Source organism: Furipterus horrens, unplaced genomic scaffold (assembly GCF_987537825.1).
Source record: "Furipterus horrens unplaced genomic scaffold, mFurHor1.1.pri manual_scaffold_2, whole genome shotgun sequence".
In the NCBI taxonomy this organism is placed as follows: domain Eukaryota; kingdom Metazoa; phylum Chordata; class Mammalia; order Chiroptera; family Furipteridae; genus Furipterus; species Furipterus horrens.
In genome coordinates, this window is record NW_028327172.1 from 174398439 (window position 1) to 174422778 (window position 24340).

General features: G+C 33.8%; 1 protein-coding gene across 1 annotated transcript in view; it reads left to right on the top strand.

Moving 5' to 3' along the window:
- The window catches only part of LOC150020034 (sulfotransferase 1 family member D1), a 47290-nt gene that overhangs the window by 6863 nt on the left and 16087 nt on the right, over positions 1-24340 (top strand). Inside the window, exons 2-5 of the mRNA XM_090268133.1 lie at positions 8650-8808; positions 11795-11920; positions 12955-13052; positions 24023-24149. Coding sequence (XP_090124259.1) covers positions 8661-8808; positions 11795-11920; positions 12955-13052; positions 24023-24149 — 499 coding nt within the window. The 5' untranslated portion in view covers positions 8650-8660. The remainder of the gene's footprint in view (positions 1-8649; positions 8809-11794; positions 11921-12954; positions 13053-24022; positions 24150-24340) is intronic.

Genomic DNA, 24340 nt, shown 5'->3' on the forward strand with positions numbered 1-24340 from the left:
CTTCTCCCACAATCATATCCTTCCCCGTTGTCCATGTCCGTGAGTCATTTATACATGTTCCTTGACTAAACCCTTCCCTTACTTAGCCTCCTTCTCTCCCTCCCCCCTCCCCCCTATTGACTGTTATTCTGCTCCTTGTCCTATTTAGTTCATTTTTTTATGTTGTTCTTTAGTTTCCTGTATTAGGTGATATCATATGGTATTTTGCTTTCTTTGCCTGTCTTATTTCACTAAGCATAATTCTCTCTAATACCATCCATGTTGTCACAAATGGCAGGAGTTCCTTCTTTCTCTCTGCTGCATAGTATTCCACAATTATGTTTTAAATGTTGATACATGTTTATTATTTTATTTCAAACATATATTTTGTTTATGCTGACAAACAAGAAAGGCCCATTATAAAGCAGACTGTTTAAGCTTTTAGGACCTGAGATGATGATTTCATTAATGCTTTCCATTGCTAGAGTACTGGGAAGCTGTATTCTGGATTTTATTAGGCCCTTGGCACCCCAAATGAACTCTTTACCAACAAATACCTATGTTAAAAGACCCTAAAAATACAATATTGCCTAGTAGCAAATGGTATCCAGTACCTCCTGACCATGTACAATTAATTGTCTGAGGATATCAAAGAATAGGGTATAATTAACACCAGAATTTCTGTATGAGGTGGAAGAGACAGATAAGTATAATTGTTTCCACTTAAAGGCTCATGTTCCCCAGTACTTGTAGGATTAATGACTTGCTAAAGACTGACTATAAAGTAGAGATTAAATATAAAAACTTAGGCTCATTATCTTTTTGTGTGGGACTGAGTGAAGAATAGTAAATAATTCTCTAGGTGAAAGAGAATGCATTTTCCTTCTGATTTGAGGCAGTGTTGAAAATAAAAAAGCACAAATTTTCAGATTAGGGTGATATAAATGGTGACAATATGATACTTTTAGTAATACATAAACTATATAGAGCAATTTTTACATGCCAGATAGCATGCTACATCTTTATATACATTAAATAATTTCATTTATAACATTAAACAATGACAATGACACAGTGACAATGATTTTATCAATTGAATACTGTCCAATACAATGAAAAATTCTGTGCTCAAAAAAAAAACAAAAAAATTCACTTGCCCCAGAGCAACACAGTTGATAAGTTCTAGATTTTTCTAGCAATGGCCTTTCCAGCAAAAAAGCTAAGTGTTTGCCCCATTAGGTGTGTTATATCCCAGAATTTGAAACCTGAATTTATTATTTATAAGTTTTTTGTAGTTGGGCAAGTTTCATAAACACTGGAGATTTCTAATAATAATATGAATTTCAAAACTATTATTATAGGTAGAAGTGGAAATATAAGAAATGAAATTATAATGTATAAAAATTGTTTAATAAATATTAATCTTCCTCATAGCCTATGCCTTAATATTACTCCATGTTGTTTTAGGTATCTAACTTTGATTATGGAATATAAAGTAAGATTATTTATAAAATACATTGTGTATTTTCTAGGTATGCAGCAAACAAAACAAAATGTAAGTCAAAAGAAATAGAATCAATTATTTCCGAGATAAACTGCCACAGGTCATGTGTAAAGTACAGTACAGAGTAGTATTTTATTACCTTTCAGTTTTTATAAAATATAAGCTTTTATAAATGTCTACTTTTAGTATTTATAAAAGTGAAGCAATATTTTAATGGAATGTTTCAGCAATAAAGGACTATTTTGTTCAACTGCTTATTCTTTCCTTCTTCTGTTGTGACTTAAAGAATATAGTTTGCTAATCAAAGCATATTAATTTCACTTAAAATTGTATAATTTTAGAGGTGAAACAAACTGGAGTGATCACTTGGTACATTTGCCATATTTTTTCAACAGCTAAAATATGGCTCAGAAATATGACATAAGTAGTTCAGGGTCACACTGCTGGTTTGTGGAAGAACTGGACTCAAATGCCTGTTGTCAGGTTCCCAAAGGTGTGCTTAGAAAAACCGCACAAATACAGCATTTCCTACAATTATAATATTTTAGCTTTTACATATCTAAAAAGAAGCTAATAAAATCTGTTCTTTTTAGGCCAAGAATCTGTTAAATATCAAAATATCACTTTCTAGGAAAGGAATGCATTTTCAATTTAATACTTAATGTTTTCTTAATGACTAAGGCACATCATATCTTTAGGTAAAGTATTTAACTATTTTAACTCACCAATGGTCATAAGAGTCAATAGTTTCATTTCGTAAACATAGATTAACAAGGACTTTAACAGCATGAAGGATATTAAACTGTGCCCACGGTCTTACAGTTGTCCTCTAGAGGAACTTATATTTCAAGGGACATCTTCAGAGACGTAAACAACAGATACCTAAGGGACATGATCATCTACAACATTTCATGAGCTTTTACCAACTCAGAGTCTCTCACATAGTGTTATATGCTGCTCAAGGGTATCATCCTTTTAATGATTTTTTGGCTCTGATACTTAACTTAAGGATCATTTAGAGCTCTCAGGAGTTTAAAGGTAAGTTAAATTTCACTTCATTTCTTGAGTGTTTTAAGAGTCATAATGGTAATTTAAGCTATTGAATTCATACAAAATTTGAATACACTGATGTGATTAGTTCCTCTTGAAAAAAATGACCTAAAATAACGAGACACTGACAAAAACACAGATATTCCAAAAGACACAAAAAAACTACCTAAATTAAATTAAAATATTTTATTATACATTTTCACACAGTTATTAATAAAATTAATAAAATTGTATATACTTATCTAAAATATGTAATTAAATAAAAATATTATTAAAAAAATCATTAGTGTGAATCAGGTGTTGTAAAACTCATTTCATATATACTATAGTAGATTAAGCCTTCATATATTTATAAAACACCTTAATGTGTGCAGCATTAAGCAAAAAGGAATACCATTTCTCCATCTTTTCTACCTAGAATATTCTTTTGTATCTCTAACTAAATTTAATGGTCAAAATCAAATCACACCACCTGTACTACAGACCTGACAACCACCTTACCATAATTTGGCAATTGTCTTATGTACCTTGTATTGAAATTTATCTTTTCAATGTTTATATTTAGAAGGTAGTATAGAAAAGTAATTAATATTAGGGATGGTTGTCAGGCTATTTGGGTTCAAACCCAGTCCTGCCACTTACTGACAGTGTGACCTAGGCAAGTTTCTTAAACTTCTCTATGTTAATTTCCCCCTTGATAAAACCAGGATAACAAGATTTAAATTAGAAGACTTTTATGAAAATTAAATAACAATACATGCACTGAAAGCAGGGTTGTGTTGGGGGGGGTATGCATATGAGAGAGTGTGTGTGTGTGTGTGTTTTGAATAATGATTTAGAATGTAAACTCCTTGTTGATTGGGTGTATGACCTGCTGGCTAATACTTCCCAGTATATCTCAAAGTGTTAGATTGCTAACTGAAGTTATAAAGTTATAGTGGTAACATAAAGTAATTTGATTCCTGGTTATTCTTTCTAGCATTAGGGAAAATTCATTTCATTTCAGTACACACTTTTTAACCTCAACAAAGTAAAGACTTCCTGGGACTAGGAACCTAAATTCTAATCAAAGAAACAGACACTGAATTGTTAATAATAACACTTTAAAAATATATAAAATAATATCAGTATATTCAAGAGAAGAAAATGAAGAATAGAGAGTAACTTTGTTTTTAGGTCATGAAGAAGGCTTTTCCAAGGATGTGTAATTCGTACAAGATTTTGAGAAATGCACAGGAGTTTTCCCTGTAGACAAGAGAAGTAAGAGTATCAGCTCAAAGACAGTAACAGGCAATTGCAACAGCTAGATGTGAGGGGGTGGATGCTTTTTTTTTTTTTTAATTGCCTGTTGCTAGAGGCTAAAGTCTAAGTGCAATGAAGGTAATCAGAGAGGGTTGGTCAACTCTTGAAATTTGATCCTTTCAGTCGTGTGGTTGTGCTCAAGTTTTAGTGAGAGTTGGCAAGGAGATGGGAGGAAGTGAGTTTAGAGATAAGGGGACAAATTTTAAGACCATTGTCATAGTACAGAGTTTATGATGATAAGGACATACATTAAGACATACCTGTACTTTTGGGGAGGGTAATAATAAAAATATTAATAATGGTTACCCTTTACCAAATATACACCATGTTTTATCAACATACATAATATAGCCATCATATTATTTCTCTACCACAATAGCTGAGTAAAGTTACTAAATCTTCACCACCATTTTAAGATTAGAAAATTGAATTTAGAATTTTGATTTGTCCAGAGTCACATTGGTAGTGAATGACACATCTAGCATATTAATTATAAATCTGGCAACCTTACAGTCTTAACTGCTAAGCTAGTTCATGAAGGGAAGCTGCTTTCCCCCATGGATAGTTGAAAGAAAAGAAAAATCAGATTTGTGAGCCAATTGGATTTAGCAAAGTCGAAGAGAAGACAGAATCTAAGATAACTTCCAGATTTCTGAGTTTAGTGATGAAGTAAATGTGGTATCACATTTACCCTAGGACAAGAACTGGTCACTGAAGAGCAAGGCTCATGAGTTAAATTTGTGATTATTAAATGTGAAAGGTCTAAGGAACATCAGGGAAAAATGGGTAATAGCATTTGAATATACAGATCTTGAGTTCAGAACAAATTAATGATAAATATACTTTCTGTAGGATCAGCTCACAGGTGGTTGTTAAAATCTTGGAAAAGTATATACAATAAGAGCCAACTAGAAACTATGGGACCCCCCAAAAAACAGCAATTCTATCCTAAGTATTCCTTTGAAAAATTGAGAATTAAATAGATAAAAGATCAATCAGAATGTGATAATATAAAAATCAAGAGAGTTTCAGAAGACTATATGGTCAATAATATCAAATTCCATATATAAGAATACTTTGAAATCATGGAGCATGATACCTGTCCAGCTAGTTTTGTTCTTCTTTATCAATATTACACCTGTCTTGGAGCAACCTGATCAAGCTGACAGCATAGGCAGACATGGTTCACCTCTTTGCACAACCACATTAAAATTGCAACTAAAATATAGAACAGCCATCAGCCAGAACCATAAGAAACTGAGTTGAATGGAAGTCTGACAACTACAGAATTAAAGAAACCACACCCATGGAGACAGAGCTGGCAGGCTGGTGCCATTCATCTCTGAGAATCCATTAACCTGGCTAACTGTGATTGACCCACTTGGGAGATCCCCAGAGACTCCACCCCATCCAACTTACTTGCCCACCCAAGCTGCTTTTCCATATAAATGGCTGGTCTTTGTTCATGCTTCACAACTTTCTAAATTCTATCAAATAATTAACAGCTGATCTCAGTGAGCTCAAGGCCCAGCATTACCAACAGACAGCTTAGACCCACAGATTGGCTTCTCCTGAGAATCTGCAAGCTCAGCACAAGTAGCAGCTATCTGTTTGCTTTAGGGTGCCTTGGGCAAAACATACGTGGGGTCTGACCTTGGCCTGCACTACCCAGGAAGCCCCAGGGTCAGCACACAAAGTGGACAGCTAGAGACTACATCGGAGCACCACCACCATGCCCCTCCACAGCTGGTCCTCCATGGTGGGTGGAAGTTGGTGGTCAGTGGTCACAGCCAGTCCTTGCAGTGACTGGCAGAGGTAAATCCTTCCCATTGACCTGTCAACAGCAACCAAGGCTTAACTGCAAGAGGAGAGTGCACTCTGCCCACATGATGGGTGCATCTTGAGTACCCAGCTTGGGGAGGCTATGCCACTGGACCCTACAAGACACCTATTACATTAGGCCACTCTACCAAGACAGGGTCAAAAGCAGCTCTACCTAATACACAGAAACAAGCATAGGGAGGCTGTCAAATTATGGAGGCAAAGAAATATGACCCAAATGAGAGAACAGAATAAAGCCCAGGAAAAAGCTGAATGAAATGGAGATAGGCAACCTATCAGATGCAGAGTTGAAAACACTGGTGATCAGGGTGCTCACAGAAGTGATTAAATATGGCCCCAAACTAAAGGGAAAAAATGAAGGTTATACAAAGTGAAATAAAGAAAAATATACAGGGAACTAATAGGGATAGGAAGGAAGCCAGTACTCAAATCAATGATTTCGAACAAAAGGAATAAATAAATGCTCACCTCGAACAGAAAGAAGAAACAAGATTTGAAAAAATTGAGGAGAAGCTTAGGAAGCTCTGGGACAACTTTAAAAGTACCAACATCCGAATCATAAGGGTGCCAGAAGGAGAAGAGAAAGAGTAAGAAATTGAAAAATTATGTGAAAAAATAATGAAAGAAAACTCCCTTAATTCAGTAAAGGAAACAGACATACAAGTCCAGGAAGCACATCATAATTAAGATGCTGAAGGTTAAGGATAAAGGGAGGATCTTAAAAGCAGCAAACAAAAAGAAGAGAGTTACCTGCAAAGGAATTCCTATAAGACTATCAACTGATTTCTCAAAAGAAACTTTATAGGCAAGAATGGTCTGACAAGAAGTATTCAAAGTAATGAAAAGCAAGGACCTACAACCTAGATTACTCTATCCAGCAAAGCTATCATTTAGAATGGAAGGGCAAATGAAGTGCTTCCCAGACAAGGTAAAGATAAAGGAGTTCATCATCACCAAGCCCTTATTATATGAAATGTCAAAGGGACTTATTTAAGAAAAAGAAGATCAAAACTATGAACAGTGAAATGACAACAAACTCACAGCTATCAACAAGTGAATCTAAATAATAAAAACAAAGCGAACTAAGCAAACAACCAAAACAGGAACAGAATCATAGGTACGGAGATCATTTGGAAGGTTATCAGCTGGGAGGGGGAAGGGAAAGAAAGGGGAAAGTGGTGCAGGGATCAAGAAGCATAATTGGTAGGAATAAAATAGATAGGGGTGTGTTAGGCAAAGAAAGAAAAATACTATATGATATCACCTAATACAGGAAACTAAAGAACAACACAAACAAAGAAACTAAATAGAACAGAGAGCAGAATAGCAGTCAATAGGGGGGAGGGGAGAGGGAGAGAAGGGGGATAAATAAGGGAAGGGATTAGTCAAAGAACCCGTATAAAAGACTCATGGACATGGACAACGGGGAGGGATATGATTGCGGGAGAGGGGGTGGGTTGGGTGGAGGAGAGAAATTAGGGGAAAAGGGGACAACTGTAATTGAAAAACCAAATAAATAAATAAATAAATAAATAAATAAATAAAAAGAATAGTATAGGAAAGAGTGAAGCCAAAGAACTTGCATATGTAAACCATGGACATGAGCTAAGGGGTAGGGGATTGCTGGAGGGAAGGGGAGTACTGGGTGGATGGAGGCAAAGGGAAAAAATTAGGAACACTGTAACAGCATAGCCAATAAAATATACTTTAAAAAAAGATTGCTATGGTTATTTTGGTTTTATCTGGTTCCATACAAATTTTAGGATTGTTCTATTTCTATGAATGATGTCGTTGGAATTTTCATAAGGATTGCTTTGAATCTATAGATTACCTTGGGTGATATGGACACTTTAACAATGTTAATTCTTTTAATCCATGAGTACAGAATATCTTTCCATTTATTTGTGTTTTCTTCAGTTTCTTTCCTTTAATATCTTTTAGTTTTCAGTGTATAGGTCTTTTGCCTGTTTGGTTAAAATTATTTTATTTTTTGATGCAATTACAAATAGGTGACTTTATTAATTTCTTCTTATGATAGTTTTTTAAATTAGTGTATAGATATACAACAGACTTAAAAATAAAGAAATAAGAAAAGATGAGAAATGGCACTTTCGAAAAGGTACACGTTAAGTTAGGTCTGCTGACTTCAGAGACTTCTGATTTTAATTACTGAAGAAAGATTCAGCAGCTGCTAAAGGGCCTCAGGAAGCCTTTTAAGTCATTTTCCTAGAACTTTAGAGAAAGAAAAATAACCAGTCAGCTCATGCTAAATTTGGAAACAACATGTTTTGGAGTAGAGCTTAGGTTATAGTTGAAGCTTTTCCACTTTTTACTTATGGCAGATGAAGAATATAAAATAACATATGATGTCACTAACGCTAAAAAGTTCATCAGAGCAATGTATTTCCAGTGCTATACTAACCTCAAGTTCTTTTCTTCTTGACACCCTCCCCCCAACCTTTTATTCTTGTGGTTTCTTGTAGATAACTTAGAATAATTTACTTTTACCAGCCCAGGCAGTAATTTAATGGATGGAAGTACTAAGGCCACTTTTGGTTTTATAGTTAATATAGTTCAGTGCAGTTACGGGGTTTATTCAGACTTCCACTGCAATGAATTGGCAGTGCTGTGGTTAAGAAAGACACTTCTAACTCCAAAGTCCTATAACTTTATTACATATCTTAGAAACCTTTGCCTGAGGAAAAGCTGTACACAATTATATACACATAAAAAGTATTGATGATATTATTATATAAACATCACATATGAAATAAATTGTGCAAGATCTTACTGGTTTTTATAATATATTTTTTCCTTCTGCTGATTCATAATGCACAGTAGTACTGTGATCTGACGCTGCTAACTCTAGAGGAATTAAATATTTTATTCAATAAAATTTAATTCATTTTTAGTTGTATCAATGCTATTAAAACAAAGACTTTTTTACATGTGCCTTTTAATATGAAATGTAGTTTCTTCTGAAATGGACAACAAGCTGGATGTCTTCAGAAGGGAGTTAGTGGATGTTCAGAGTGTCCCTCTCTTCTGGTGCATTGCTGAGGAGTGGTCCCAGGTGGAGTCATTTGAAAGCCGACCCGATGACCTTTTGATAGCTACCTACCCCAAATCTGGTAAGAGATTTTTATTTATTTGTACAGTTGACCCTTGAGCATCATGGCTTTGAACTGCACAGGCCCACTTATTTATGGATTAAAAAATACATACGAAATTGGCCTTCCGTATCTCCGGGTTGTGCATCAGCATATTCAACCAACCACAGATGGAAAACAGTATCTTCGCTCCTCAGATGGGAATCCGTGGGTGTGGAGGGCTCACTGTGTGCATTGCTCTGCACCATTTTGTGTCAGAGACATGAGGATCTAGGGATTTTGGTATCTGCAAGGGTCCTGAAATGAACTTCCTATGAATACCAAAGAGGCATGTCTGTAGTTAATTCTGGGGTAGTCAAATGTTAGGTTTACAACCCTTAACCCTATCACTGTTCAAGGGTCAACTGTACTTGTTGACTAGTTATTGATCCATATGTGGAAGCCCACTGATCTGAAGATCAGTTGTGAAGCAAATACTGGAGCTGTTTTGGGGATAATTTTGTCTCAAATTAGACAAACTCACTTTTTATTCTTGAAGGCCCACAGTTAAATGAAGGCTCTATCTGAAGGAAAATTAATGCTGTTGTTTTGCTTTCCTTTTTAAATTCAAATAAAAATTATTAAAGTTGCATATATAAATGATGTTGGTACATTGGATTATGAATATATTAATATATATACTCCTATACATTTTTATGTTTAAATATTTTGTTCATTTTAATATTTTGTAAAATATTTTATCACTTTAAACATGTTTTGTAAATATGTTCAGAGGTACTGTTTTAAATTTAAAGAACTGCTCTCTATAGCCTCAGAAAAGAGAATTTAAGATAACTCAGTAAGAATAACTTTTATTTCTTCAGATCTTTTTATGACAGTCTTTCAACTTGCTCAGTGATAGATGTACAGAGAAATACCAGAGAAATGAGGCTCTCTTTAACCTTTTAACCAACTAATTTACTTGAACCCATGATCAATCAACTGCTCTAATTACTAAACTCTCTAATGTCAACTTTGATATTCCTGTCTCATTTCTTAATAGAAATGAGAAAAAGATGTTTTTAATTAGTATATGGACCACTAATCTTTTTATTATAAGTACTAAAATTACTTCAAAGAAATACGTAACAAGTCCTGGGAGGAAAGCCCTGAATTCGGGGAATTCTAATGTGCCAATATTGCAAACATTGCCAGTGCAATATGGTCCTTCCAGAAAGTAAACAAATGCACCATACGGGTTTTTGTAGATATAAAAAACAAGCTTGTTTTGGAAAAAGTTTGTTTTTTCTTTCTTTTTTACTAGTTACATTGCTCTCTGAGTAGTTCCCCAAACCCACATTATTTAAGACCAAAATTACTTTTCATTTTCTTGTTGAGATACAAGGTTAGAAAAGGAAGGGCAATCACTGGGAATGTATGTGCTTGTTTATTTTTTCTACTTATCACATATTTACAGATAGGAAACCATTAAGATGATCTTTGGAAGGTATCATTGCACAAGTAGTTCATCTACAAAGGTGCTGTTAGTTGGCTAGATAGTTACAAATAAATTAACCATATATTCTTTTTGTTTTTTTTTCTTTTTTCTTTTCTTTTGTTCTATTTTAAGATTCAAGTTAACTATCTCTTTATGGGCTAAACTGTGTCTTTTCTTTTTTATTTTTTTTCAAAAGTCATGGAAAATAAATATTTCAATTCAAAGCATGTCTATATTGGCTTTTCTTTCAATCAGATACATTGGCCAAAAACTGAACCACCTACTGATAGAAAATGTGTTGAATTTAGATTTCTTTTGTTCTGTGAATCTTTGCTTATGCCAGAATAGACATAGCACTATAGCTGTCTGAGTTAGAAGGATGGGAATGGGAGTCTTGTACTCATGATTTAGGGACAACAAGGAGTAAGAGTCATCCACAGAAAAGACTAAATAAAAATGAGCCCTAAAGTATTCAAATATCTGGAACCAATTCAAAGGTACCTCCAAATAAAGATTATTATTCTAAAAATTTGCTGTTTTCATAGATTAATTTTTAATTTACTTTTTTCGTTTCCACTCATGATTATTCTATTTAGAAACTATCATTATACATTTGGTAAAGAGGAAGAAAATGGGAACAGTTAAGAAGATACTTTTCTCCTATATCTTATAAAGGCTTTTTTAGCAATACCTTGATAATTTCATCATTGAGGGACATAGATGATTAAGTTGACCATATGCTCATGTGCATTAGATCCACTTCTCAAAGACTGGTGAGACATAATTTATAAAGATTAGAGTGACTTGATTCACTGTGCTCAAACAGGATATAGTCTTTGATTTTATTAGTGTCCCACTGGTCACCACAGATACAATCACAAAGTTATCTTTGCTTCCCTTCACCCCCTTGTTCCTCTTCACCCCTCCACCAAATGTCAAATATTTTTGAAGTTCTCTTCAGTTCCAAAGAATAATAGTCTTTTTGATATCAATAGGAAATGTACAAACTGATGTTCAGACTCATTAAAATTGGCTGCTTTCTCCATCTACCTCACACAGGAAGGTGAACTATCTTACACAATCTCTCTCTCTCTCTCTCTTTTTAAAAATATTATTTATTGGTTTTGAGAGAGAGAGAGAGAGAAAGAGAGAGAAACATTGGTCTGTTGTGGCACTTATTTGTGCATTCATGGGGCTTGACCACAGCTCTAACCCATAACCATGGCCTGTTGGGAGAATGCTCTAATGCAACAGAGCTACCCAGCAAGGGCTCACAATGTCTCTTTCATACCCCATGTTTTACTTCCTTTTCAAGTTTTACTTTATGAATATCTTAATCAGATTTACATACAATACATATATGTATGTGTTAAAGATAGATAAGAATGTCTACTAGGAGAAGGGAGAAGAGAGAAAAGAAATGACTATGAAGAGCACATTTTGGTTTTTGATGTTATACAACTTCTTGTGACCCTCTTACACTCTTTTTGACACCAAAGTTTAAAGTACCTTCTATTCTTTTTTTTCCAGGCACAACCTGGGTCAGTGAAATACTGGATTTGATCTATAACAATGGGGATGCAGAGAAATGTAAACGGGATGCAATATACAAACGAGTGCCATTCATGGAACTTATAATTCCTGGACTTGAAAATGGTATTTTCTCTTAATGTTCTTTTTCATCATAGGAGTAAATTTCCCTGTTTTTTTTTTCCTGGTGTCTAGAGGAGTAATGATGGAAAATAATACAGACAGAGCTTGAACAGTTGAATCATAAGTTTCTATAACAAAAGAGTATGAATTTGGTATTCTAATAACCATATTATACTCCTCTTCCACCCAAAGATAATATCTATATAAGAAGAGGTTTTATTGAGTATATGTTTTATTAACAAGACAGGAAGAAGTCTTTAGCATTTGAATATTGGCTGATCATTAGACATTAAAAATTCAGGGTTTTATTTAAGATAGAATCACATATACTGCTAGTTAGCTGATGTTCAGACTCAAGAAATAGAATTATGTCCCTATAAGGACTTACATCATTGAAATTTTTAAAATTAACTATGAACCTCACAACTTAATTTGATTTCAGAATTTTAATATAAGAAAGTTGAAAAGAGATTAAGAAGTACAAACTGCCAGTTATAAAAATAGTCACAGGGATGTAAATGGTACTAGACTTAAATTCGGGTGATTATTTAATAAAATATTATAATCTATAATCACTATATTGTACACCTGAAACTAATATATATTGTTTGTCAAATATGTCAATTGTAATTAAAAAATAAATTTAAAAAATATATTTTAAAGTGTCTAAAAAAGAAAGCTTGAAAGGGATCTTCCACATTGTAAATGAAGCAAAGAGGAACGTAAATGAAGGAAAACTTTTGTGTTTTTATAATGACCTACTGCTATTTCTACCTCACCAAGGTATTATATCTGAAGATTTTATAGACACTTATAAAGATAATAACCCCTACTATTCATAGGCAATTAAACAGCCTAATTAACCAGAATTTATCTTTAAAAAAAAATCTCATTACAGATTTTAGATCTGAGGCCATTTAGCCATGTAGCCATTTCAAGTCATATAGTTGGGTTAAAGTTTACAAAGTCTTGGGTTATATTGTAATTGACCTTTATGATTCCACATTTATAATGTAATTTAACTTTTATGATTATAGGCATTGAGGATTTGAAAAACATGCCATCTCCTCGATTAGTGAAAACACACTTGCCTGTTCAACTTCTTCCTTCTTCATTTTGGAAGAATAACTGCAAGGTAGCAAATTTTAAAGAAAAAAATTCTTATTTTTTTTCTTTTTTAAAAATTATGCTTTAACGATTTTGCTGTTACAATGTCCCAATTTATTTTCCCTTTGTTCCCCTCCACCCAGTGACCCTCTGCCTTTCAGTTGTCCCCCCTCTTAGTCCATGCCCATTGGTTGTGCATATAGTTCTTCTCAACATCCTCCTATCTATTCCACTCCCTCCTACTATGCTTAATTCCTGTACCATCTTCCTTCCTTTCCCCCTTCCCCCTCACTGCTGACCTCCCCCCATAATGTTCCCCATACCTATAATTCATTTCACATGCTCGTTGCCTACTTAGTTTGACTTTGTTTTGGTTCCCAGCTTCTGCTGTTGGTTGTTGTGATACAGTTTTCATTTTAATGTTCATAGTTTTGCTCCTCTTTCTCCTAAACAAGTCCCTTTAACATCTCATATAACAGTGGTTTGGATCTGATGAACTACTTCAGTTTTACTTTGTCCTGGAAGCACTTTCTCTGCCCTTTTGTTCTGAATTACAGCTTTGCTGGATAGAGTAATCGTGGTTGTAGGTTTTTTCTTTTCATTACTTTGAATATTTCTTGCCAGTCCCTGCTTGCCTGCAGAGTTTCTTTTGAGAAATCAGCTGATAGTCTTATTGGGACCCCTTTGTACATAATTCTCTTCTTCTCTCTTGCTGCTTTTAAGATTCTCTCTTTATCCTTAATTTTTGACATTTAGATTATAATGTGTCTTGCTGTGTTTCTCCCTGGGTCCAGTTTTTTTGGAACTCTCTGTGCTTCCTGGACCTGTAAGTCTATTTCCTTCCCCAAGTTAGGGAAGTTCTACTTCATTATTTTTCCACATAATTGTTCAATTTCTAGTTCTTCTTCCTCACCTTCTGACAACCCTATGATTTGGATGTTGGCCCTTTTACAGCTGTCCCATGGGTTTCTGAGCCTCTCCTCATTTTTTTTTCCTTTCCATTTCCTCTTTCTGCACTGGTTGACTCTTTGTTCCTTCCCTATGTTCTGATTTGTTGATTTGATCCCTTGTTTTCTTTCTCTCACCACTAGTTTTGTATGTGTTTTTATTCATTTCAGCAGGACTAGCCTTCATTCCTTTCCTGTCTTGTTTAAGTTATGCTGTTAGGCCTGTATGCATTCTTATAACCAAAGCTCTGAACTGTGCCTCAGAAAGATTTCCTATCTGCTGCTTCATTAGATTAGATATTTGCTCTCTGGTCAGCTGTGTTACTGGGATCTCTATGATGATCTGTGCCATCCTGACAATTTTGTGTTTACCTTTGCTTCCTGGGTGGGGTGTCACATCTCCTACGCTATAGGGGACGGAGCCCCACACACTCATCACAACTGGGTGACCCTTCTCACCACACTGTGGCACTTTGTGTGGGTTGGGGGTCCAAGATGGATTCCTGCCATTCACTCTCTGTTGAGAAACTGGGAGCCTCCTCCTCCATTCCCGCACCCTCCAGACCTCACAGTCCAAGGCAATGGGGGTCTGCCTTCCCTGGCATTGGAATTACAAGGTGATGGGTCTGGTCTACAGCCGGGTGTGCTCCCCAGGCGCTTCTCGTCTCCCCTTAAATACAGGTGTCTGTGCTTACCGTTGTCCCACCACCATTGCAGCAGCTGCTGCCACCAGCACAGCTTGATCTCTCCACCCCAGCCTCACCCCTCCTACTGGTCAGGACAAGCACCTCTTCTTTATAACTTCATACATTGGGCTTCCATTTATTTTCTGGAACTTCTGGTTATTTCTACTTTTGTGATAGTTGTATTCCTTCTTATTTGTGGAAGGAGATGGAGTGTGTCAGTCTAGGCCTCCATCTTGGCCGGAAGTCTTCTGTGTGTGAAAAAAATTCTTATTTATGTTGTAATTTCTTTTACAAATTATGTAGACATTAAGATGGTGGATTTCAACCCCTAGATAAATCATTGTAAAAATAACAATGTGGTCCCTGTATCCTGAAGATCAAAATAAAACCATTGATTTTTAGTGCTAATGTAAGAGATTACACTCAGTGCCCATGCCCTGAGATTCTCTCAGGGTTTTAATTCTCTAAAATGCCAATCTCTCTGTCTAAATCTATTCATCACTGTCTACTTATAAACAATAAATATTTAAATAACCTCAGAACTGGTTATGCATAAATTCAGTATAATAGCAATTTAAAGTATATAATTTTATATATAATATTTATAAATACATAATTATATAAATTATATATACAGTATATAATATATAATATTGATATATAATTGATGTGTTTTATATACTTATACATTTATATATAGATTCAAATATTTTATATATATTTATAATTATGTATTATATAGTTATATATTATAAATATGTATAAATATAATATATAAATTACATATATAATATATAATTTATGGATTAGTTATAGACTTCTTTTTTTATAATTATTTTACTACAAGAGTAGTATTAGAGAAAAAGTGCATATATTATAATCTATACCTTGATGAATTTTCACAAAGTGAGCATACCCATGAAACCAGCACCTAGATCAAGAAATTGAACATTATACACTGGCTGGTGTGGCTCAGTAGATTGAGCTCCATCCTGTGAACCTAAAGGTCACCTGTTAAATCCCCACTCAGGGTACATGCCTTGGTTATGGGCCAGGTCTCCGGCTGGGTACATACAAGAGGTGACTGATCTATGTTTCTCTCATGCATCATTGTTTCCCTCCCTCTCTTTCTTCCTCCTCCCCCATCTCTCTAACAAGAAATAAAATCTTAAAAAAAAAGAAATTGTACATTATCAGCACCTTAAAATCTCTGTTCCAGTACATTTCTAGGCAAGAATTCCTTATCTCCAAAGATTACCACTATCCAGAAAGTTTTTTACCATTAATTAGTTTGTTTTGTCTGCGATCATCAAATGTATAGTCTTGAATAGCTAATTTCATTTAACGTAATTTTTGTGAGATCAATTCTTATCATGCTTGTTATTTTGCTTCTGTTTTGTTTAATGTAGCCATCTGGATCACAAAATGTGGTACCTTGAGCAAAAGTTGCTAATTAGAGATGCAGACTCTCAGGCCCAATTCAAACTTACTGAATCAGGAATATTGGGTTGAGATCCAGCCACCTGAGTTTTAAAAAGACTTCCAGGTGAATTTGATTCATGCTTACATTTGAGAACCACTGATATAGGCATTTCCTTATGTGTATTTGACTATTTCATAGCTTACTTATCCATGGTACTATTGGTGGACTATTGACTTGTTGTTAGTTGTTAGAAATTAAAATAGTGCAGCAATGTACATTCTTATACAAGTTTTTCATTGCATATATATGTACACATTTTTCTTGGTTAGATATATTGGGATGGAATTGTTGGGTCTTAAGGTATGCACTTGTTCATCTTTAGAAGATATTTTCAAACATTTTTTCAAATCATATGCACCAATTTAAACTTTGAACAACATTGTGTAAAACTTTAAGTTACTCTATATTTTCACCATCACAAGCTATTGCTAAAAATATTTAACTTTAGCCATGCTAGTAAATGTCAGGTAGCATCTCATTGTGGTTTTACTTTGCATTTCTCTAATGACTAATTAGGTGAAGAACATTTATATAGCTTGGATATTTTTTTCTGAGGTATCCTATAGAGAAGCTCCTTTCTTTTTATTATTAAAGAGAAATATTCCATATGCTTTTAATACAAGTCTTTTGACTAGATAATTAACTTTCTTATATATTTTTTAAAAATATTATTGAATTTACTGGAGTGATATGAGTTAATAAAGTTATATAAGTTTCAAGTGTACAATTCGATAATACATCATCTGTATATTGTACTGTGTTCATCATCTAAAGCCATTTCCTCTTGTCACCATTTATCTTCCTTTTACCTTCTTCTATCTCCCCACAACCCCATTTTCCTCCAGTAAATGTCATACTGCTGTCTGTGTCTGAGTTTTTACTTAATTTCTTTATCTTTTTCACCCAGCCACGCAATCCCCTTCCCTTTTGAAAGCTGTCAGTCTGTTCTCTGGGTCTATGAGTCTGTTTCTATTTTGTTTCTTTATTTTGTTCATTAAACTTCACATATATGTGAAATTGTATGGTATTTATCTTTCTCAGATTGGTTTATTTCACTTAGCATAATACTCTCCAGGTCAATCCATGTGGTTGAAAAGAATATTTTCTTTTTTTTTTTTTTCACAGCCAAATAGTGTTTCATTGTGTAAATGTACCACACCTTTTTTATTCACTCATCTACAGATGGACACTTGGGTGGCTTCCAAATCTTGGCTACTGCAAATAATGCTGCAATGAACACAAGGGTACATATGTTCTCTCATTTTAGTGTTTTGGGTTTCTTTGGATATATTCCCAGAAGTAGAATCACTGGGCCATGAGGCAGTTCCATTTTTAATTTTTTTGAGGAAACTCCATACTATTCCCCACAGTGGCTGCACCAACTTACATTCCCACCAACAGTGCATGAAGATTTCATTTTCTCCACATCCTCACAAACACTTGTTGTTTGTTGATTTATTGATGGTACCAATTCTGACAAGTGTGAGGTGATATCTCATTGTGATTTTACTTTGCATTTCTAATTAGTGATAATATGCATTTCTTTATATGTCTATTGGCGATCTCTATGTGCTCTTGAAGAAGAGTCTATTCAAATCCTTTGCTAATTTTTTAATTGGATTGTTTGTATTTTTGGTGTTGAGTTGTATATGTTTTTATAAATTTTTGATATTAACCCCTTATCAGATGTGTCATTGACAAATATGTGCTCTGGTTCAGTGTGTTGTCTTTCATTTTGTTGATGATTTCCTTTGTTGTAAAAAAAACTTTTTAGTTTGATGTAATCTCATTTGTTTATTTTTTCTTTTATTTACTTTGCCTGAGGAGCTATGGAAGAAAAAAATTGTTATGAAAATTATTTGATGTTTTACTGCCTATTTTGTCTTCTAGCATTTTTATGTTTTTAGGTCTTACATTAAAGTATTTAATTCATTTTGAGTTTATTCTTGTGTATGGTGTAAGAAGATGGTTTCTTTTCTTTTCTTTCTTTTTTTTTTTTTTTTTGCATGTGTCTGTCTAATTTTCCCAACACTGTCTTTACCCCATTATATGTTCTTTCCTTTTTGTCAAATATTAATTGACCATAAAGTCTTGAGTTTATTTCTGGGCTCTCTATTCTCTTCCAATGATTTAAATGTCTGTTTTTATGCCATACCATTTTTTTTATTATTATTACTATGGCCTTGTAGAATTGTTTGACTTTAGGTGTCATGATTCCTCCATATTTGTTCTTTCTCAATATTGCTGTGGCTATTTGGAGTATTTTGTGGTTTTATGCAAATTCTTGGAATATTCTTGTTCTGTGAGATACTCATAAGCCATTAGTGTCTTGATAGACATTACTTTGACTCTTTATATGGCTTTGGGTAGTATGGACATTTTAATGATGTTAATGCTTCCTATCCATGAACACAGTATATACTTCCTCTTATTTATATCTTTTTAATTTTTTTTTTTTGTATAATTTTCCAAGTATAGGTCTTTTACACTTTTGGTTAAATTTATTCCAAGGTATTTTATTTTATTTTATTTTATTTTATTTTGATGCAATTGTATATAGGATTATTTTCTTAGTTTTCCTTTCTGATAATTTACTATTGGTGTATAAAATGCCACTAATTTCTGGGTATTTATTTTGTATCTGACACTTCATTGAATTTGTTGGCTTCAGTAATTCTTTGGTGGAATCTTTAGCGTTCTCTATATTTATCATCATGTCATCTTCAAATAGTGCAGTTTTCCTTCTTCCTTTCCAATATGAATGCATTTTATTTCTTCTTCTTGTCTGATTTTTGTGGCTAGCACTTCCAGTATTATGTTGAATAAGAGTGGTGAAAGCAGACATCCCTTCATTGTTCCTTATCTTATGGGAAACAATTTTAGTTTTTACCTTATTAAATATGATGTTGGCTGTGGGTTTAATATATATTGCCTTTATTATGTTGAGGTATGTTTGCTCATTCCACTTTGCTGAGAGTTTTTATCATAAATGGGTGTTGGATTTTATCATATGCTTTTTCTGCATGTATTGATATGATCATGTGGTTTTTATCCTTCATTTTTAAAATATGGTATATCACATTAATGAATTTTCAGATATTGTACCAACCTTGCATCCCCAGAATAAATCCTACTTGATCATGGTGTATGATCCTTTGACTGTGTTGCTTGATCTGGTTTGCTAATACCCTGTGTTGAGGATTTTAGCAACTATTTTCATGAAGGTTATTGGCTTATGATTTTCTTTCTTTGTAGTGTCTTTATATAGTTTTGGAATTAGAATAATGCTGGCCTCATGAAAAAAGCTTGGAATTCTTCCCTCCTCTTGGATTTTTTTTGGAATAATTCTGAAAGAATAGGTGTTAGTTCTTCTTTGAGTAAAATTTATCTTTGAAGCCATTGGGTCCAGGACTCTTGTTTATTGGGAGTTTTTTGATTACTGCTTCAATTTTATTATTTGTAATCAATCTATTCATATTTTCTGATTCTTCCTGATTCAGTTTTGAAAAATTGTGTATTTCTAGAAGTTTATTTATTTTATTCAGATTACCCATTTTGTTGGCTTATGGTTGTTCATAATATTTTTGTACAGTTGTTTATATTTTTTGGTGCCAGTTGTTTCTTCTCCTCTTTCATTTTTTGATTTTATTCATTTGGGTTTTTTTCTCCTTTTTTTTTTTTTGATGGTCTGGTTAAGGGTTTGTCAACCCAGTTATTGTTTCAAAGATCCAGTCCTTGGTTTCACTGATCTTTTGTATTGTTTTTTTAGACTCTATTTCATTTATTTATACTCTGATCTTTATCATTCCTTTTCTTCTACTCACTTTGGTCTTTGTTGTTTGTTTGATTATTTGAAATTGTTCTCGTTTCTAAGGTATGCTTATAATGATATGAATTTCCCTCTTAGGACTACTTTTACTGTGCCCCATAGGTTTTGGTTGGTTTGTCCTAATTTTTATTTGTTTCAAGGTATGTTTTGATTTTTTTCTTGATTTTAATGTTAACCCACTTATTGTTTATTAACATGTTATTTAGCCTCTATGTTTTTGTGTGTTCTTCATTTTTTTTTTTCTTGTGGTTGGTTTCTAGTATTATAGCATTATAGTCAGAGAAAATGCTTGATGTGATTTCAATCCTCGTAAATTTATTGAGACTTGTGTCCCAACATGTGGTCTGTCCTAGAAAATGTCACATGTGCACTTAAAAAGATTATGTGTTCTGCTGATTTGGGGTAAAATGCACTGAAGAAACCAATTAAATTTTTCTGGTCTGGTGTGTTATTTAAGGCTGCTGTTTCCTTTTTGATTTTCTGCTTAGATTTATCCATTGATGTCAACTGTGGTGTTAAAATCTCTTACTATTACTGTGTTACTATTGTTGGTCTCTCTGTTTATGTTCAAGAAATGCTTTATATATTTAGGTGCTTCTATATTGGATGCATAAATGTATACAAGGATTACATCCTTTTGTTGTCTTGATCCTTTTATCATTATGTCATGTCATGTTCTTCTTTTTCTCTTTATAGTCCTTGTTTTAAAGTCTATTTTGTCAGCTGTATTATTTTCTACATGAAATCTCTTTTTCCATTGCTTTATGTATAGTCTGTGTGTTTCTTCACCCTGAGGTGCATCTGTTATATATTATATATATATATATATATATATATATATATATATATATATATATCTTGTTTTCTTATACATTCAGCTACCCTATATCTTTTGATTGAAGCTTTTAAGTTATTTGCATTTAAAGTGATTATTGACAGGTATGTATTTATTGCCATTTCATTCTTCACAACTTTCTTCTCCTTCTTCCTCTCCTGCTCTTCCCTCTCCATCTTTTTCTTCCTGGTTTGATAGCAATGAACTCCCTTCATGTTTTTTTTTTTTTTTTTTTTTTCTTTTTTCCCCCTGAACCTCTTTGTTTCTCCTTCGGTTTTAAATGATAGCCTTGCTGAGTAACGTACTTTTGGTTTTAGGCCAGCCTTTTCTGCCTCTCCACCCTTCCTACTAGTCTCAATATGGCTTCATCTATAAATCTTTGGTTATAAGACTTCTGTTCAGCTAGTCTTCAGTTGGTTATTCAGACTGATTGTTCTATATTTTAGTTGCATTTTCAGTTTGTTCCTGGGAGGTGGTGAATGTAGTTTCCACCTAATTCACCATCATCTTGGCTCTCTTAAATTTCACAATATCATAGTCCACTCTGTATTTCCTTTTTCAAATTTACAATAATATCTTTTAAAGTTCTTAATTTTGTAGTCAGTATATCAGTATATCATATTTTTTTTGTTAGAGCATTTTGTATTTGTTTTTAAAAATGCCATTCCTCCAGATCATGAAGATATTCTCTCTTCTGTTAACGTCTACAAGCTTTGCTCTTTCAATTATCACATTTAAATCTAAATATATTTAATATCTATAACTTAATTATTCTTTAAAAATGTTTTGATATATTGATTCATATTCTCTTTTTTCTCTCACACATGCACACATACACAAACACATTCACACTATTTTCTAAATATTTGTTGCTAGTATATTGAATAAATCTTTTATCCTGACACCTTGATCATCATTATAAATGCAAACATGAATAAGCTATTCTCTGTTATCTAAAAATATATTATCTTATTTAATTTCCACAAATACTATTGAGCTTTGTCTGCTTGCAAGTTACTTTTCTATGTTATATTATACAATGGTTTAAATAGCATATGGTCCTGCAGAATACCTCAAGTAGTGGCAAAAAGATATTAATGAAAAATAATTACGTATTAGTAAGATAAGTGCTACTATAGGACAACAACATCTTATAATAAGTCAGCATCCTAAAAAAAGAGTAGGATTCTTTTTTTTAGATGCACAAGGTCATTTTACAGAAAGAAAACTCTGTGTACATAAGATAACAGATGTGAAACAGCAAGGTGTGTGTTGAATTTTATAAGTGGTTCAGTGTGGTTAATCTGGACAGGTAGGAAGTCATTAATCCTAAATCTGAGAAAGATGTTTAGAGTTCGCTTTACCATAGTACTTTTAATAGAATGACCAAACATCTGTTGTTTCTCTTTTGAAAAATTGATTATAATTTCAACTTTATTATGTAAAAAGTTGTTATGTTTTTCTGTATGACTTATTTTTTCACTCAAAGTTTAATTAAAAGCAAAAGTGATAAGAAAATATGAATAAAGGTTATAGTTCTTATTCCAAAAATAAAAATCCATAGAAGACTCGAGAATCTATGCCCTTGCTATTAAGAGAACTGGGGGATATCTCCAAGATAGCCTTCTGTCCACACTGAGGCAAATGGAAACAGACCTTACTAAGGATTTTAAAGTGATGATGATAGGAAAAGAAAGCAGTTTGTTCATTGCCATAATCCCTTGGTGTTGAAATAGGAAGTAATTGGTATTAGTAAAGGTTTAGTGTTTTCTCCCCCTGGCTGGTTTGGCTCAGTGGATTGAGCATCGGCCTGCGAGCTAAGTGTCGCTGGTTCGATCTTCCAGTCAGGGCACATCAGAGAAGGAAAACTCTGATTCCAAAAAACCTCCGCTGCCTTGCGGCATACCTCTTCAGGGGAAAGGCTAAGGGAGTAAACCCCGACAGAAAATCCGGAGCCGGAGTCCCTAAGGCAGTTTGACGTTGTAGTCAACACCGGCAACTCCTGCGGCGCACCTGAAGCCAAGCTGTATCGACTCCGTCTTTCCCTTGGATCCTTCAGCTGCGAAGAGAGGGGGGGTCTGCTGCATGGGCAACAGCAGACCCTCCATATCACCCTGCCCAGGCTCTGTAGCTTCAGCTTCACTGGAGAGGACACTCCAGCGTCATCGCAAGATGTCGATTCAACACAGGAGGAGACAGATACCGTGTCACTCCCAAGTCGGACTGCACAGCCATTCTCGGCGGTGCAGATAGACTCTTAAGAAGCTACACCATCGTCTCTCGAGACGGACGGCTGCTGACGACGACGAGTGTTTTCTCAAGGAATTACACCAGCAGCATAGTCTCAACTTTTAGAACTCAGTAATCAATCTTTTGAAAATTCCCTTTCCAGGCATTCTCTTCCTTCTTTCATTTTTGTCTCAGAATGTGAGTACCAGTTACTTGGGAATACAAAAGTTCTCACTTCCTTTTTCTCTCAGTCAGAAGAGCAGAAGAAAGTCTGAATCTACTAAGATAAAAGGAGATTTCTTGCTGAGTGTATTTTCTTTTAGAAATATTTTACTGCATGTGTGGCTGGAACCTCAGTTTTATTAGCTGTGCTTCAGGAGAGAATTAGACTTAAAGGAATCCAGCAGACTTGATGGAAAACTTAATGTCAGTGAGGCATAATAATGTCATTTCTACTGGGAAATATGTTTAAAATTTGTACCTGTAAGAAGACTGGAGGCCTTCAACGTGAAATAAAATTTAATTTTATACTAATCATTATAAACATGGACTGAATGAAGAATGTTTAATCTTTATTGACTAAATTTATGCAAATAATAATTTATTTTTATTGAAAAATGGAACATTTTTCTACTTTAAAAAAGTGTTTCTTTTTATCCATTTTAATAAGTGATGATACAGAAAAATATTCTAAATTTTAGAATAGTATTGTTTTGTTAATTTAATATTTACTGTTATTCTTACTATACTTGGTTTTCCTGTTTCAAGAGATGTTCTTTTCAAAAGAAAGAGAACTCAGTGGTGTGAGAGTTGAGAAGTCTTTGAATTAAGACAATTAAGTAGTTGTGAATATCCTTTTATCAGGATATAGATATACACACCCAGATCAGAAAAAATGAAAGAGAAATAGGCATTCTGTCAAGGTAAGCAAAAGTTTACAAACTATTAAAGAATAGAAAAAAAATTATGATTTCTCATATTCCCCACAGATGGTGTATGTGGCACGGAATGCTAAAGATGTGGTTGTGTCTTACTATTATTTCTACCAAATGGCAAAACTGCACCCAGATCCTGGTACCTGGGAGGAGTTTCTGGATAAATTCATAACTGGAAAAGGTGAGTCCAACTCTTATTTTAATCATGAAGTTCCTTAATAAAAGGAGTTTTCTTTTTGCAATGAGATATAAAATTTAGATATCATTTTGTATTTATTATAAACTTAATACGTGCCCACCACTCTACTAATGCATTAGGAAGACAACAGAAGACGAAGAATACATAGTCATCTCTTCCCTTTAAGGACTTTT